Source organism: Pristiophorus japonicus, chromosome 2 (genome assembly GCF_044704955.1).
Source record: "Pristiophorus japonicus isolate sPriJap1 chromosome 2, sPriJap1.hap1, whole genome shotgun sequence".
Classification (NCBI taxonomy): domain Eukaryota; kingdom Metazoa; phylum Chordata; class Chondrichthyes; family Pristiophoridae; genus Pristiophorus; species Pristiophorus japonicus.
This window is the reverse complement of record NC_091978.1, coordinates 20,779,488-20,797,699: the sequence shown is the minus strand read 5'-3', so window position 1 is coordinate 20,797,699 and position 18,212 is coordinate 20,779,488. Positions and strand designations below refer to the sequence as shown.

Sequence of the window (18,212 nt, the reverse complement as noted above, 5' to 3'; positions counted from 1 at the left end):
GAAAAGGTGATAGAGGCAGAAACCCTCACCACATTTTAAAAAGTATTCGGATGTGCACTTGAATCTACAGGGCTACGGACCAAGAGCTGGAAGGTGGGATTAGACTGAATAACTCTTTTTCATTTGGCACAGACACGATGGGCCGAATGGCCTCCTAGTATGCCGTAGATTTCTAAGATTGGGTTCGTTCCCCTGTCGATCGCTGCTGAGAGAGACTGGGATTGACTTTACCCACGCGATTTGTACTGCACAACTACCCTTCACTCACGGCATTTTGCTGAAGAAATTGCCCTGCTTTTTTCGGGAGACTTTTGGTCGGTTTGCTGTAATTCATAGTGGCCCCTTTAAATCTCCGACTCTGCTGTAAGACCCACCGAGCCTCCATCTCATTGGCTGAAACCGTCGTGTCAACAGATGCATTGAATTATTATTTTGTTTATAAATGTAAACTTCATTTACTGAGGTAGGTTTAAAAAAAAATGCAGATGGGTTTCTTTCCAGAAAGCAATTTGTGATTTTAATTTTTGGGGTGGGCGGGGTCAGGGAGGGAAGACAATGCAGTGCCACCTAGTGGCAGAGCAAAGAATTGTTACAGGTCCGTGTTGTCAATTGGAATTCCTATTCAAGCATCCCCTACTGAGTTGCAACTAATAGTTGCCTTCTGTGCACCTTGACAAACTATTTTTGACTTTTTTTTTGTAATTCTCCTCATTGGAGTACATTGAATGACGGAGCAGGCTCAAGGGACTAAATGGCCTCCTCCTGTTCCTAAGACGCTCTTTAAACCTATCTGCAGGCCTCCGGGGAAAGAGCGGGGAAGTGGGACTAGCTGAAGTGCTCTTGGAGAGACGGAACCGGCTCGATGGGCCGAATGGCCTCCTGTGCTGTAACCATTCTACGATTCTATGATAATGGCATTATTTGAAAAATCTTGTGGATGGAGGGTGACAATAGGGCCATGGAGTGCTCTTCTGGTGTAATGCGCGGTCTCTGGCTTCTCCACACGGCAAACCTTCCCATTTTTGTATGTTGCCACTTCGTGGAACCCCAGAAGCTTCCCTGCAGGAATGAAGGAAAATTAACCGAGAGTCACTTTTCCAGGGGCTGTTTTCACATCTCCTGTTATCCGAGCAATATTAGTGAATGAGTGAGAGTAGGGCTGAACCCTATCCTCTCAACACTTGGCATCGGAACTCACAGAAAAACACAGCACAGAAGGTGCCTTTTGAAAGGGCTATTTAATTAGTCTCACTCCCCTATCCCCATAGCTCTGCACTTTTTGTTCCCTTTAAGTATCGAATGACTCCACGAGGCTAAGTACGGTGAGCTAGTTCAGCCATGACCTTACTCCAGTTTATTTATTCTCAGTGAGAATTTAACATGGCTGCCAACATTATACACACGGCTTGCACGTGTCTGCCAGTGACCATTAGGACTCCGACAGTTGCGCCCTCTGGTGGCAGTTAAAACCCAGTTAACATACATAACACCCTTCAAGTATTTATCCAATTCAGTTTTGAAAATTACGATTGAATCTGCTTCCACCACCCTTCAGGCAGTGCGTTCCCGATCATAATAACTCGCTGCGTTTTTTTATATATATATTTTATATACATATATAAAAAATGGTTTCTTCACATCGCCTCTGGTTCTTTTGCCAATCATCTTCGATCGGTGTCCTCTGGTTACTGACCCTTCTGCCACTGGAAACAGCTTCTCCTTATTCACTACCATCAAAAACGTTGATGATTTTAAACATCTGTATCCTCTTAGGTTCCGAAATTGGTGGGCGTACCGCCCAAAATCGTGAAATTGATCAAAACATAACCGACGTAGCACCAGGGGGGAGATTCATCAGTGACGTACCACCGGGTGGTATGCATACTGTCCGCCCACACGGAGCACCTACAGACCTTCCAAAGATCCGACATTGGTCGCATCTGCCAATATACCACTGGCGCTGCACAACGTCTGAAAAAAGATGGTTTTATGTCGCAGGTATATAAACTACAGTGTTCCTCCGCCCCCCCCCCCCCCCCCTCCCCCCCAGCCCGCTAGCGATATATTCCTCCCCTCAGACCTATTACTCTCTTCCCACCCTCCCTCCTTCCCAGCAGTCTAATCTCTTTCCCCCCCCCTCCACCTCCCCCCAGAGATCTAATCCAACCCCGAGAGATCTAGTCTTCTCCTTGCCCCCCACCCAGAAATATATAAATAAATAAATAACTATATAAAGTGTTAGAAATAAATCAAAAACACGGCACAAAACAATTAAAAAATCTACACTTGCCCGTGATCCAATGTCGGCAGATTCTGGCCTCTGGACTGCTCTTCTCGGGGGTTGAGGGGGGGGAAGGGGAGACAGAGGTCGATGGAAGAGCGCACGTGCACCCAGATAACATACCCTGCACCTCCGGAGCGGAGCAGACCGTCGGTCGCACTCCGCTGACGCACCACTCCGGACCGCCTGCACCAATGCTGCCAGCACTCCGCCCCAGCGGTGCGGTACCAGGCGGTGAAGATTGACCGACCGCCGCGAGACCGCCAAGAATTGGGCGGCCCACTAATCTCGGCCCGTTAACCTTCTCTGCTCTAACTAGTGTTTTTTTTTTTTGCGAAAGCTGGTCTTGTGGCCTCTGTTTGGCACCAGTGCTTGTGTCGGAGCTGATCTCATCTCTGCTTTGTGCAATTGTATTGCTTTTATACGACCTGGCTTCCCATTAGCGGTCTTCTTTTGATCACCCTTTACAACTGCTGGGATTCAGTGTTGTTCTTTGCCTGTTTTTCTGGGAAAAAACAGATGAGATAATGTGTTGTGTTGTCCAAGCCAAGTTCAGCAAGTGAAAAAGACCCTATTAAAATAGAACGATTATCCTTATTTTTAAAGTATCTTTCTCCTGCCAATTCCCAGACAGTGGCATGGCTGAAATCAGGAGTTTTCCATGCGGAAGATTTGCTGCCGCTTAGAAACATAGAAAATAGGTGCAGGAGTAGGCCATTCGGCCATTTGAGCCTGCACCACCATTCAATGAGTTCATGGCTGAACATGCAACCTCAGTACCCCATTCCTGCTTTCTCGCCATACCCCTTGATCCCTCTAGTAGTAAGGACTATATCTTAACTCCTTTTTGAATATATTTAGTGAATTGGCCTCAACAACTTTCGGTGGTCGAGAATTCCACAGGTTCACCACTCTCTGGGTGAAGAAGTTTCTCCTCATCTCAGTCCGAAATGGCTTACCCCTTTTCCTTAGACTGTGACCCCTGGTTCTGGACTTCCCCAACATTGGGAACATTCTTCCTGCAAACAACCTGTCTAAACCCATCAGAATTTAAAATGTTTCTATGAGATCCCCTCTCATTCTTCTGAACTCCAGTGAATACAAGCCCAGTTGATCCAGTCTTTCTTGATATGTCAGTCCTGTCATCCCGGGAATCAGTCTGGTGAACCTTCGCTGCACTCCCTCAATAGCAAGAATGTCCTTCCTAAAGTTAGGAGACCAAAACTGTACACAATACTCCAGGTGTGGCCTCACCAAGGCCCTGTACAACTGTAGCAACACCTCCCTGCCCCTGTACTCAAATCCCCTCGCTATGAAGGCCAACATGCCATTTGCTTTCTTAACCACCTGCTGTACCTGCATGCCAACCTTCAATGACTGATGTACCATGACACCCAGGTCTCGTTGCACCTCCCCTTTTTCTAATCTGTCACCATTCAGATAATAGTCTGTCTCTCTGTTTTTACCACCAAAGTGGATAACCTCACATTTATCCACATTATACTTCATCTGCCATGTATTTGCCCACTCACCTAACCTATCCAAGTCACTCTGCAGCCTCATAGCATCCTCCTCGCAGCTCACACTGCCACCCAACTGAGTGTCATCCGCAAATTTGGAGATACTACATTTGATCCCCTCGTCCAAATCATTAATGTACAATGTAAACAGCTGGGGCCCCAGCAAAGAACCTTGCGGTACCCCACTAGTCACTGCCTGCCATTTTGAAAAGTACCCATTTACTCCTACTCTTTGCTTCCTGTTCTCAATCCATGTCAGCACACTATCCCCAATCCCATGTGCTTTAACTTTGCACATTAATCTCTTGTGTGGGACCTTGTCGCAAGCCTTCTGAAAGTCCAAATATACCACATCAACTGGTTCTCCCTTGTCCACTCTACTGGAAACATCCTCAAAAAATTCCAGAAGATTTGTCAAGCATGATTTCCCTTTCAAAAATCCATGCTGACTTGGACCTATCATATCACCTCTTTCCAAATGCACTGCTATGACATCCTTAATAATTGATTCCATCATTTTACCCACTACTAATGTCAGGCTGACCGGTCTATAATTCCGTTTTCTCTCTCCCTCCTTTTTTAAAAAGTGGGGTTACATTGGCTACCCTCCACTCGATAGGAACTGATCCAGAGTCTCTGGAATGTTGGAAAATGACTGTCAATGCATCCGCTATTTCCAAGGCCACCTTAAGTACTCTGGGATGCAGTCCAACAGGCCCTGGAGATTTATTGACCTTCAATCCCATCAATTTCCCCAACACAATTTCCTGACTAATAAGGATTTCCCTCAGTTCCTCCTTCTTACTAGACCCTCTGACCCCTTTTATATCCGGAAGGTTGTTTGTGTCCTCCTTAGTGAATACCGAACCAAAATACTTGTTCAATTGGTCTGCCATTTCTTTGTTCCCCATTATGACTTCCCCTGATTCTGACTGCAGGGGACCTATGTTTGTCTTTACTAACCTTTTTCTCTTTACATATCTATAGAAACTTTTGCAGTCCATCTTAATGTTCCCTGCAAGCTTCCTCTCGTACTCTATTTTCCCTGCCCTCATCAAACCCTTTGTCCTCCTCTGCTGAGTTCTAAATTTCTCCCAGTCCCCAGGTTCACTGCTATTTCTGGCCAATTTGTTTGCCACTTCCTTGGCTTTAATACTATCCCTGATTTCCCTTAATAGCCACGGTTGAGCCATCTTCCCTTTTTTATTTTTACGCCAGACAGGAATGTACAATTGTTGTAGTTCATCCATGCGGTCTCTAAGTATCTGCCGTTGCCCATCCACTGTCAACCCCTTAAGTAACCATAGGAACAGTACCTCTGCGATACACAGGGATCTGGGGGTCCTTGCACATGTGAAACACAGTTAGTACGCAGGTACAGCAAGTAATTAGGAAGGCAAATGGAATGTTGACCTTTTGTTGCAAGGGTGACGGAGTATAAAAGTAGGGAAGTCCTGCTTCAACTGTACAGGGTATTTATGAGACCACACCTGGAGTACTGTGTAGTTTTGGTCCCCGTACTTAAGGAAGGATATACTTGCATTGGAGCCAGTTCAGGGAAGGTTCATTCAGTTGATTCCTGAGATGAAGGGGTTGACTTATGAAGAAAGGTTAAGTAGGTTGGGCCTATACTCATTGGAGTTTAGAAGACTGAGAGGTGATCTTATTGAAACATATCAGATTCTGAGGGGGTTCGACTGGATAGATGCAGAGAGGATGTTTCCCCTCGTGGGGGAATACAGAACTAGGGGGCATAGTTTCAAAATAATGGGCCGCCCATTTAAAACTGAGATAGAAACATAGAAAATAGGTGCAGGAGTAGGCTATTCGAGCCTGCACCACCATTCAATAAGATCATGGCTGATCATTCACCTCAGTACCCCTTTCCTGCTTTCTCTCCATACCCTTTGATCCCTTTAGCCATAAGGGTCATATCTAACTCCATCTTGAATATATCCAATGAGGAGGAATTTCTTCTGAGGGTTGTAAATCTAGGGAATTCTCTGCCCCAAAGAGCTGTGGAGGCCGGGTCATTGAATATATTTAAGGTGGAGAGTGACAGATTTTTGAGTGATAAGGGAATAAGGGGTTATGGGGAGCAGGCGGGGAAGTGGAGCTGGGTCCAAGATCAGATCAGCTGTGATATTGAATGGCAGAGCAGGCTCGAGGGGCCAAATGGCCCACTCCTGCTCCTCTTTCTTCTGTTATGTTTTTATGAGCATGGGATTGTACAAGAATCAAACAAACCATTTTGGTCCATCGAGCCCCCCGACCCCGCCCGCAGTCCCAGAGTTCAGAAGGTGCCACTTTACAGTGATATTCTCACCACTGAGCCCCACTCCAAGTGTGAGCCAGGAACCTTGGCCAACACTCTCGCTGCAGAACTATGAGAGAGCGCTGCACTGACTAAGGTGTCGCCTTTTGCTCGAGAAGTGGACCCGAGGCGCTATCTGCCCTCCCGGGTGGATGTGAAAGATCCCGACACTTTTGAAGAACAGGGATTCACTTACTGTCATGGGCAACATTCATCCCTCCACTTTTATCCCTCAACCAACAACTGACCATTTATCTTGCTGTTTATGGGATCTTGTTGTTACCAAATTAGCTGCCTCATTTGCTGATAAAACAGTGACTAAACTTAAAAGGTGAAGTACTGTAGGATGTCCAGAGAGTGCTGTATAAATCTAAGTTTGTTTCTTAATTGCCTCAATTTCTAATTTAGCTTGTCTAATTCACTGTTAACCTTACTACTGTCATCTGCCTCCACTCCCTTCCTGGGAAGTCCATTCCAGACCTTTCACCACTCGTTGTGTGATGTAATGCCACCTAATCTGTCCAGTCAACTTCTCTCTCCTGAGCACCATCCCATAATATCCTTTAGCCCGGGGTGAACCGTGTGCACGGCCCAATATTCCGGCGTCAAGTCTTGCAGCATTCCGAAGAGTGGCCCTCGAACATTGGCTTCAGTTGGGACTGTGTCCCATGGCAAAAAAAAATTATTTATAACGCTCTGCAGACATGGGCTTCAGGAGAAAGGTGATGGGCCAAAATCTTTTGGGGCATGGTATCTCACGGCGTGCCACGTGAGTTGGGTTTTTTTTTTCTCTCCCTTCCGCTCAAATTTTTGGGCAGTCAATTGCTGGAAAGTGCAAGCTGAAAGTGGGGCACCCGGGACCTTGGTGAAGGATTAGATCAATAGTGTATCTCCTTAACCAATGAGATGTAAGGATCCAGAAAGAAACAGAGGAGGGTGGATTAGTCAAAGTAGATACAGAAAAATATCTCTTCCCAACACCCCCAACATTGAAGCACTGACCACACTCGACCAGCTCCGTTGGGCGGGCCACATTGTCCGCATGCCCGACACGAGACTCCCAAGGCAAGCGCTCTACTCAGAACTCCTACACAACAAGCGAGTCCCAGGTAGGCAGAGGAAACATTTCCAGGACATCCTCAAAGCCTCCTTGATAAAGTGCAACATCCCCACCGATACCTGGCCAAAGGCCGCGCTAAGTGGAGGAAGAGCATCCGGGAGGGCGCTGAGCACCTCGAGTCTCGTTGCCGAGAGCATGCAGAAAACAAGCGCAGGCAGCAGAAGGAGCGTGTGGCAAACCAGACTCCCCACCCACCCTTTCCTTCAACCACTGTCTGTCCCACCTGTGACAGAGACTGTGATACGTCCTTACTACACAGTATAAATGCACAAGAGGCCCATGCTTGAGAGAAGGTCAGTCTGTGACCTGTCCTTTATTCCTTAGCACTCAAGTGATGAAGGTGGGTGGAGCTTCCCCTTTTATACCTGAAGGTCCAGGTTAGGAGTGTCTCCCACCTAGTGGTCAGTGTTCTCACAGTGTACAACTTGGGTCAGTTTATACATGGGTTACAATGCTGGTTGAATACATGACAGACTGTAATTCCCGTATTGGACTGTTCAGTCACCTGAGAACTCACTTTTAGAGTGGAAGCAAGTCTTCCTCGATTTCGAGGGACTGCCCATGCTGAGATACAGAAAGAGGGAAAGCAAGATTGGAGTAAGAGAGACAAAGAAAATGTTAGAAAAAGATTAAAACCTTTCGGAAGAGAAATTCCCCAGTGCCCCGATTGGGGGCGGTAACCGACTCGGCCCAGCCAAGAAATTGCGGTTACCGTCCCTCCTGAGGAAGTGGAGCTTAATCTCGCGCACACCACTTCCTCTTGGGGCGGGTTCCGGGGTTGCTCCACGTAACACTGACGAGACTCAACACCCCGCCCCCTTCAGTTCGAGGGGAGGACCGCTGCGCACTCTGACAGGCCTCTGATAGCCTCCCACTGGGTCACCAAGGGTGGCGTGGTGCCCGAGACCACAGCCCAGCGCACAAAATGGAGTGGCGGGGCTGCATGGTGGCGGGCCTGGACCTGCACCGCGCAATGGAGGCCGAAGTCGAGCCGGCCAAATGGGTAACATGGGGCACTTCCCCACCTCCCCTTTAACCTCCACCCCATGAGCAGAGGATGGCCCAGTTCGCAAGCCCCTGCGATGCTGACGCTGACACCGTAGGGCAGCATCGGCCGCGGGGCGGAAAGGGGTCATTGCGCACGGCGATGAAGTCACCAGCGGGTGCGCGTCGGTCCTGGGTGCGACCGGCAGGGCGCTACCGTGGCAGCACCCCCGTGAACTCCCGCGCAATTTTGCAGGAGCTGGTCGTGTCCCTGCCTTCGCCACCCCCAGGCGAACACTGTTTCGCGCCCCGTTAGCGCCCTCCTGAGACGATAATGGGCATCGCTAAACAGGGCAATTTTAACCCCTTAAGATGTGTTTTTCTTTTTAAAAAAACCTTCTAGGAACAAATTACTACCTGCAGTAATAAGGCTTCACTGTTTCAATTGTTCCCTCTGTGGGCAGGAGAGGTTGTGTGGCATTGCATGAAACACAAAAAGTTAGTATGCAGGTACAGCAATAATCAGGAAGGCAAATGGAATGATGGCTTTTATTGCAAAAGAGGATGGAGTATAAAAGCAGAGAAGTCCTGCTACAACTGTACAGGGTGTTGGTGAGGCCACACCTGGAGTACTGCGTACAGTTTTGGTCTCCGTATTTAAGGAAGGATATATTTGCATTGGAGGCTGTTCAGAGAAGGTTCACTCGGTTGATTCCGGAGATGAGGGGGTTGACTTATGAAGATAGGGTGAGTAGGTTGGGCCTATACACATTGGAATTCTGAAGCATGAGAGGAGATCTTATCGAAACATTTAAGATAATGAGGAAGCTCGACCAAGTGGATGTAGAGGATATTTCCACTCATAGGGGAAACTAAAACTGTGGGTCTTAGTTTTAAATGGACGGCCCTTTATTCTCAGAGGAGGAATTTCCTCTCTGAGGGTTGTAAATCTGTGGAATTCTCTGCCTGTGGAGGTTGGATCATTGAATATATTTAAAGCGGAGGCAGACAGATATTTTAAGGATAAGGAAGTCAAGGGTTATGAGGAGCGGGCGGGGAAGTGGAGTTGAGTCCATGATCAGATCAGCCATGATCTTATTGAATGGCGGAGCAGGCTCGATGGGCCGAATGGCCTTCTCCTGCTCCTATTTCTTATGCAGGAACATAAATCTCCTCATTAAAAGGGTCCTTTTTATATGGTTAAATACCTGCCTTGACTTTCTGCGACGAGTTTAATTTGTTTTGATTGCGCATGCGCAGCAATTTCTTGAAACAGGCGGGGAGGATGCGCTCCCATTTTCGCGAGACTTGAGGGCAGAATAGTGCAAATTGGCCGGCACTTTGTGGTGATTCGCAACTCACGGGGTCTCCCTTCATCGCCACAAATTGCTAGGCTATTTACACACTGAAGAGCCTGCACATCAAACCCCGTCATTGCCCCAGCGAATCCTGCGCCAATGTTGCTGTTGCGAGAGGGATCGGGTAGCCAAACAAACTCGAGTTTGTTTGCATTATTTATGGTGTAATTGTGGACTCTCAAAATTAATCGTAACAAACTTGGAGAGGAAAAACTATATATGTGAACGAAAAGCTGAGAATGCAGGAAATTGTGGGATCTGTTAACATCTGAACAGAGGTAAGTTAGACCTGACCGATGTGCTTTATTTTCCTACTGCAGATGCTGTTTATTTCCTTGTTTATTTCCAGAGTGACTATTGTGTTGTTTTTTTGATGTAACAATGTGTGTTTCAAAATGAAACTTGTTTGGTATAGATTTTAATAAATTTGCAGTATTTTGTCACATATTTGCAAAACTCTCCATTTCCGGGTACCAATGGCTGCTGAAGTGCTCTGGGCGCTACAGTGATGTTCTCCCGAGATCTCTGCCTTGCTCCAATTCTGGCCTTTTGTGCATCCCCCACTTCAGCTAGGTTGTCCGATTATCCCATCCTTGTCGCCAATGTTATGTTTTCGGTATGACATCGCAAACACACAGACTTTAAGATGGCTGATAACGTCAGGTGACTCCCTCTTTATTGTTGTAAACAGCAATGGCTGCAATGCCACAGTAGTTCACTGAGTGGAGCTATATATAGTACATTCACTCCACTATTGACGGCCGTGCCTTTAATCGTCTAGGCCCTCAGCTCTGCAATTCCCCTCCCTAAATTTCTCTCGCTTTCCTCCTTTCAAGATGCTCCTTAAAACCTACCTCTTTGACCAAGCTGTCCTACGGCCTCCTGATGTGGCTTGGTGTCAGATTCTTGTCCAATTACACTCCCGAGAAGCGCCTTGGGATTTTTTTTCCACTACGTTATCAGGCGCTACATAATTGCAAGTTGTTCTACTCCCTCCACTCTCTACACAGAGCCACACAACTGGAAAAAAAACACATTCTCTCAAACAAACCACAGCAACATGATGCCGAGGGTGAAGGCGAGACACTCCTGTCTTAACGCATCATTTTCCCGTTGAAATGTTGACCGAATGCTGGGGATCTAGTATAATTCAGTTTGTGTGAAGCAAGCTGTATTTTAGTGATGGTGCTGGCTCCAGGTTGAAGGTCTGGCTTTATTGTTTTTGAGTCTGGTTATTGAATGTGTTGATGTTGACTTGTGTGGGAACGTCTGTCTTGAACTTTGCACTTTGATTGTACTACAGGTATAATTGGCAGCCATAAATCCATCAGGAAGTACATCACCACCATCTTATTTCTCTATTGCATCTGCCTGCTGCCGACGATAGCTTTTGGCTCTTTGAATGATGAGAACACCAGAGGGTCGATAGGTAAGATCTCACAGCTACTTCGTTCAACAGGCGCTCTCTGCCCTCCCTTACTGCCCAATTGGCATTCTATTGTTAAAGAAAGACTTGCATTTATATAGCGCCTTTCACGACCACCGTACATCCCAAAGCGCATTACAGCCAATGAAGTGCTTTTGAAGTCTAGTCACTGTTGTAATGTGGGAAACGCAGCAGCCAATTTGCGCACAGCAAGCTCCCACAAACAGCATTGCATGATGACCGCATAATTTGTTTCTTGTTATGTTGATTGAGGGGTAACTATTGGCCAGGACACCAGTGATTACTCCCCTGCTCGCCTTGGGAATAGTGCCATTGTATCTTTTACGTCCACTTGAGAGAGCAGACGGGGACTTGGTTCAATGTCTCATCCGAAAGATGGCACCTCTGACAGTGCAGCACCCTCTCAGTACTGCACTGGAGTGTCGGCCTAGATTTTTCTTTTGTGTTCAAGTCCCACAATCTTCTGACGCTGAGGCAAGAGAGTCACAGCTGACACGGTGAGAAACTGAACTCAAATGTAAAGTCCCAACAGTGCAGAGCGGCACCAAGGTTGAGAAGACTGCGAATGTTTGATGCCAAGCCCGCAGGTTGTACCAGGAAGTTTTTGAATAGGGGAGTCCTGGGAATGATATAGTTGGAGTAGCAGAAGGTGGTGCACTGGGATCTTGTGGTGTGGAGCTGCACAGGACATAGAATTGGGCTGTTGCTGCTTCCAGTTCTCACTATTAACTTATTTTAGCTGTTTAGAGGCTGCGCCAGTGATTGACGTGAGCCTCATTTCAACTCAAACTGTTGAGGCAGATTTCACCCATTTTGCAAAGCCACTCCTCTCCATTCAAATAAAACTGGTGGAGGAGTGGCTGACCTGGCCTTTAGTCGGCCGTTACCAGTTAATGTCAGTGTGATTTGGAGTTTTCAGTATTTGATTGCAAAGCTGGATTTATTTTTGATTTATGACATTGTTTCATTTGCTGTTACGTTGGTCCTTCTCGCCCTGTTGCTCTGTGCCTGACGTTTTGCATTGCGTCTCGTTTATCTAGCACGTTGTCCTTGCCGGCCACCTTACTTGCAGCTGCCGTTTCTCTTGTGGATAACAAAGGTGTTGAGGACGGGAGTCCCTTCGGGGGGTTTTATTGGTGCTCCAGGATTTGATGGAGTAAGGCTACTTCACGGGAGCCCAAGAACAGCAGATGCAACCAAACCACAAGGGGAGAGGCGGGTGTGGGTATTTACAAATGGCTACTGTATCGGTGAGGTTTGTTGAGCTTGTTGCACTGAGAGTGGCTTAGCCAGTCACGTGATGTTCACAAGACTCAATAAAACCCCAGCCAGTTGGGTCCAGGTGATCCACAATGAGGTATGCAGTTGCGAGCCGAGTGGATGAACTGGTAATGTGTAGTATGGTTGTTAAACTTCGAGGAGGGTGACTGGATTGACGTCACCAGCATCCAGGTCGCCTTTTGGAGCATGGGCAGGACTATCGGTGGGGCCCATGTACAGCAGGAGAGGTGGCAAGGTTGGGGCGGAGGAGCGGGACGTGTTCGGGGCCCAGGAGCGACGAGAGATCAGGGCCTGGAAGAGGCGAGGACCCAGGGGCAGCATGGGCCAGCCCACATGGCGATCGATGGACAGTAGGAGTGTGTGCGCACATTAGGTCCGTGCAGCAGAGTATGGTCTCCAGTTGTCTTGGTTAATCCTTGCCACTGGACCAAGACCTAGCTCTGTCAAGCCCGTGTGGTGGCTGGTGTGCAACGGCCTTCCCACATTAAAAGAATCCACGTACAGGCATCTTCCACCCTTGAATATGTAGTTCGGAACCTGGAATATCAGATCCCTCATTGAAACACCTGTGAACTCATCCCTTTTTGGTGTGGAAGTAAGTCATCCTCGTTTCGAGGGACTGCCTAATACTACTATACTATACTAATGAACCAACTAGTTCTTAATAGCAATGTGTTGCTATAAATTCTTAAGCAAAGAACCCATGAAGCAAATACATTACAGCTATAATATGGTGCATTGGAAGGTCGCCAAATCATTCCCCTCTGTTCCCTCGGAAGGAGAGGTGGAACTGCTGGCTCCGTTTTTTCTTCAAGCCGAACTTCCATGAGCATCAGAGATATTAAAGAAAAACATGAATTCTCTGATGTGGATGGCAAGGCTGGGCTTTTGTTGCCCTTGAGAAGGTGGTGGTGGTGAGCCATCTTCTTGAACCGCTGCAGTCCGTGTGGTGAAGGTGCTCCCACAGTGCTGTTAGGGAGGGAGTTCCAGGATTTTGACCCAGTGGCAATATACTTCCAAGCCTCAAGTCCTCAGGATGTGGCAGCAGGCGGAAGTTCGGATATCTTGCTCCGTTCCGGTTAGACGTTATGCCCGTAAAAGACCCGGTCAAGATAACATTTTTGAAATGGAAATTTAGTATGCAGTAAGTGGAAGCAGATGATGATCCAGACGACTGATAAATAAGTAGCACAAGATCCGGCCATTTCCTGCAACGTTAACACCACCAAATAGTGGTGAGGAAGGGTTCTGTGTTTTTGTTTCTGGCTCAGTATTTAGTCATCATTTGTTGTTGTTAGTGCTGGGGGGCCATAATGAGTCAGTCAAGAAGTGTGGCTGGATTGTATTAGAGTTGAGTGTTGAGGATGGAGATCCATTTCTGTCTGTATGCCTTTTTCTTCATTCCTTCCAGGCTCTCGCCTATAACGGTCTAGTGTGTTAGGGGGAGGCCTTTCCGAGCAAGGAGATGTAATAGTAACGGTGTATACAATAGCTGCTGCTGTTGGTTGGCTGAGGACTACTGGGAGGGGTAGTGAAAAGGAAGTTCTCTACTCTAGTCTCTGTCTGAATAGGCAAGTGAATAAATTATCTGTGCTTCCCACAGTCAAATGTTGAATTATGAATCCAAACCAAGTGTAATATTGTGGTCTAGCTGCGTTGGTGACTGTAATGTGTTTGCTTCATGGGTTCCGGCTTAAGAATTCATATCAACACATTGCTATTAAGAACTAGTTGGTTTATTGATAAAGGTTTAACAATCACACTACATATTGCCAGTTCATCCACCGGGCTCATAACTGCACACTTCATGGTGGATAACCTCGACCTAACATGGGGTTTTATTGAGTCTTGTGAACATCACGTGACTGGCTAAGCCACACAGTGCGACAGCTCCACAAACCTGTCCGGGGGGCGGGGGCAGAAATAGTGGAGGTAAATTAGAGAGGAGAGGAGTTGGAAAATGTGAGAGCGGGGGAATGGTACAGAGAGGCGGTGGCCGGGGGCTGGGCAAGGCTAGCAAACACGGCAGAGTTGGGTTACAAAGTATTATCTCGGCAAGGGAAGGGTCTACAGTTCATGCAGAGTGAGGGGATTTCTGTGTTTCATGCTCGGTAAGGAAGGGGTAGTTAATTGCTTTGGCGGTACTTTACCGCTGGCATTTTCAAAGTCAATCTTCAGTGCCGAAAACCCTAGAATTCTACTGACTTGCTGTCTTCCATTCCTCCAATTCAGCACAGTTTCGCTGTTCAGTTTTCCATTTTGCTTCCAATGTGGTCTCGTTCTTGCGTTTAAATTTGCCGTCTCCAGTTTTCATGTTGCCACTCCTGTGTGTGACCACCTTTTTTCATGAATTTAATAATTTTATTAATATAATGGACTTGCCTTTATGATTCCGTATGTAGAATTTTAGCTTCGAGGAAAGATTGGATAGGGTGCGGTTGTTTTCTCTGGAACAGAGGCTGAGGGCAGAATTAATTGGGATGTATAACATTATGAGGGGCTTGGATATAGTGGATAGGAAGGACCTGTTTCCCTTTGCAGAGAGGTCAATAACCAGGGGGCATAGATTTAAAGTACGTCTTGGAAGTGGAGTGGAGTTGAGAATAGTTTTCACCCAGAGGGTGGTGGGGGTCTGGAACTCACTGCCTGAAAGGGTGGTAGAGGCAGAAACCCTCACCACATTTTAAAAACTACTTGAAGTGTCGTAACCTACAGGGCTATGGGCCTAGAGCTGGAAAGTGGGATTAGGCTGGGTAGCTCTTGGTCGGCCGGCACAGACACGATGGGCAGAATGGCCTCCTCCTGTCCTGTAATTTTCCACATTTCTATGTTTCCCAGCATGGGTGCCACCCATATCCTACAGACAAATTGGAAAGAAACATGAGGCGTTTAAGTTGTTGGGGTCTCAAACTGGTTAACTGGGCAATTCTGTGGATTAAGGGTGTAGCTGCAAAGCAAAGGAATGTAATTCTCCTCACTGTCCTCTTGTACTTTTGTCTTGCATAACAAACCAAACTATTGCATGTAAATAGAAAGCCAGTTGACATTGAAAGATATCATCAGTCTCGGTTTACAAACGGCACTGTAACCTCAGTTGTTTGTTTTGCAGATGTGCAGAAAACCATTCTTGCCCAGTGCATTGGAGGAGTGGCCTATGCAGTCTTGGCAGGTCAGCCAATGGGTATAGTTTTAACAACGGCGCCCCTGGCCTTGTATATCCACGGTATGTTGCGTCCCCCCATTGCTCTATTACAATTGAATGTTTTTTAATTACCATGTATCTTTTCCTGCTTGTGTTCCTCCTAAGCTGGTGGGGGGGTGTGGGAGAGGATCTGGGGAAGTGCGTGGCCAGACAAAGTGCAGGCTGGTAACTTGCTGTGTGGAGGTTTAGAGGTGCAGACATGGGTTCTAATGCATAGATAGATGCCTTTAATGATGGATGCCTTTACGAGGAAGCTAGGAAAGGGATAGAAGGATATGGCGATTGGGTTGGATGATGAATGGTGGGAGGAGGCTCTTGTGGAGCATAAACACCGGCACAGACCTGTTGGGCAGAATGGCCTGTTCTGTACTGTAAATTCTACGTAAGGCTGGTAATATCCTGTGTGGAGAATTAGAGGTGAAATGTGTTGTATTGCAGCATGCTGCAGCTTGTTAGAGTGCCATTCCGTGTGAATGGCTACTGCAGAAAGGTCCAGTTGTGCCAATCTCACAGCCCCAGATATTCCTCCTTATTTACCTAGGAACACCCTCTTTATTTATTAGAATAATGGTTGTATTTAAGGTGGATCAGCTTGGCAGGGCTGGTTATTTTGGCTGGGCTACCTTCATTCAGTACCTAGTGGGAAGAGGGAGGAGGTGCAGGGGGCTGAGGAAGGGAAGAGAGAAGAAAAGACTTGGGCAAAATATGGTCCTTTGAACTATGTCCAAAGTAACACTTAGTGTATGGATGAGATGAAAGTAAGACCTGTTTCTTCACCTCTGTTCTTGGGGAATTGCCCAAGTACCTTGGTCCAAATCATTCACAAGACCACAAAGTCTGTGTCCATGAGTACCACTGGATGAAGTTTGCCTGCTTCTCACGAGTTCCATAAATATATTTTGGATAACAGAGCCTGCCTCTAGGACACGAGTCATTGGTCAAAGAGGTCATTTGGGCCTACAAGCCATCCCCTCCCGTACCATTCACTTAAACATTTGGACCCTGCCCCACCCATTTAATCTCCTGCAGGAAAGGTGATTGAGAAAAATGGCAGATTCTATCACTGTTCAATCCTGAATAAGCTTTTCCTTGATGCCAATTCCTTGGTACCATCAACACATGAAATGGGAAATCATCATGTTGTCTAGAGTATTTGGTCATCGATATCTACACTTATCCCTAGAAATGTCAACCTAGATATTTTATTAACTCTTCCTGCCCCTGTTTTTAAAAATGATTTATACAGATAGATATATGTGTGAGGAATATGTGCAGTTCTGGTCACCACATTACAGGAAAGATTGATTGCACTAGAGAGGGTACCGAGGAGATTTACGAGGATGTTGCCAGGACTGGAAAACTTTAGCTATGAGGAAAGATTGGATAGGCTGTTTTTTTCCCCTTGGAACTGAGAAGGTGGAGTTTAATTGAGGTGTATAAAATTATAAGGGACCGAGAATAAGTGGATAGGAAGGACCTATTTCCCTTAGCAGAGGGGCTAATAACCAGGGGGCATAGATTTAAAATAGTTGGTGGAAGGATTAGAGGGGCAATGAGGAAACATGTCTTCACCCAGAGGGTGCTGGGGGTCTGGAACTCTCTGCCCGAAAAGGTGGGAGAGGCAGAAACCCTCATCACATTTAAAAGGTACTTGGATGTGCACTTAAAGAGCCGTAACCTACAAGGCCACGGACCGAGTGCTGGAAGGTGGGATTAGGCTGGATAGCTCTTTTTCGACCGACACCGACACGATGGGCCGAATGGCCTCTTTCTGTGTCGTAATTTTCTGATTAAATAAGTAAGAACATAAGGAATAGGAGTAGGCCATACGGTCGCTCGAGCCTGCTCCGCCATTCAATAAGCTCGTGGCTGATCTGATCATGGACTCGGCTCCACTCCCCGCCCGCTCCCCATAACCCCTTATCCCCTTGTCGTTTAAGAAACTGTCTATTTTTGTCTTAAATTTATTCAATGTCCCAGCATCCACAGTTCTCGGGCAGCGAATTCCACAGATTTACAATTCCCAGAGAAGAAATATCTCCTCATCTCGGTTTTAAATGGGCGGCCCCTTATTCTAAGGTCATGCCCTCTAGTTCTAGTCTCCCCATCAGTGGAAACATCCTCTCTGCATCCACTTTGTCAAGCCCCCTCATAATCTTATAGGTTTCGATAAGATCACCTCTCATTCTTCTGAATTCCAATGAGTAGAGGCCCAACCTACTCGACCTTTCCTCATAAGTCATGACTTATGTATATATGGTAGAGCTAATCAGTTCCTCGTATAGAGACTAGTAACCTAGGTCTTGACAAATGAACTTGCAATTGAAAAGTGTCTTTCATGTAGAAGGATGGTCCATGGCATTTCACAGATGTGCGAGAAAAGTGGATTCTGAGCCTAAGGTGGGATTAAGAGGAGTAACTAAAAGCTTGGTCAAAGAGTTGGTTTTCAAGCATCACCTTGAAGGAGAGGGAGATGAAGAGACCAAAATAAGTAGGGAGGAGGTTCCAGAGAGTGAGATCTAGGTGGCAGCAGGCACAGCCATCAATGCTGGGGCAAAGAGAAGGGCGATGCACAAGAGGGCCTGAGTCTAAGGAATGAATAGTTCGAGACTTCAGGAGGATCATGGGGCTGGAGAGAGTACATAGCTCGGGAGGGGTGTGACCACGGAAGAATTTACAGTCACAGTGAAGAATTTTATACTTGA

At 46.8% G+C, this 18,212-nt stretch overlaps 1 protein-coding gene across 1 annotated transcript in view; it reads left to right on the top strand.

The window, feature by feature from the left end:
- The window catches only part of slc4a11 (solute carrier family 4 member 11), a 215,314-nt gene that overhangs the window by 151,131 nt on the left and 45,971 nt on the right, over positions 1 to 18,212 (top strand). The window contains exons 10-11 of the mRNA XM_070861178.1: positions 10,881 to 11,006; positions 15,415 to 15,528. Coding sequence (XP_070717279.1) covers positions 10,881 to 11,006; positions 15,415 to 15,528 — 240 coding nt within the window. The remainder of the gene's footprint in view (positions 1 to 10,880; positions 11,007 to 15,414; positions 15,529 to 18,212) is intronic.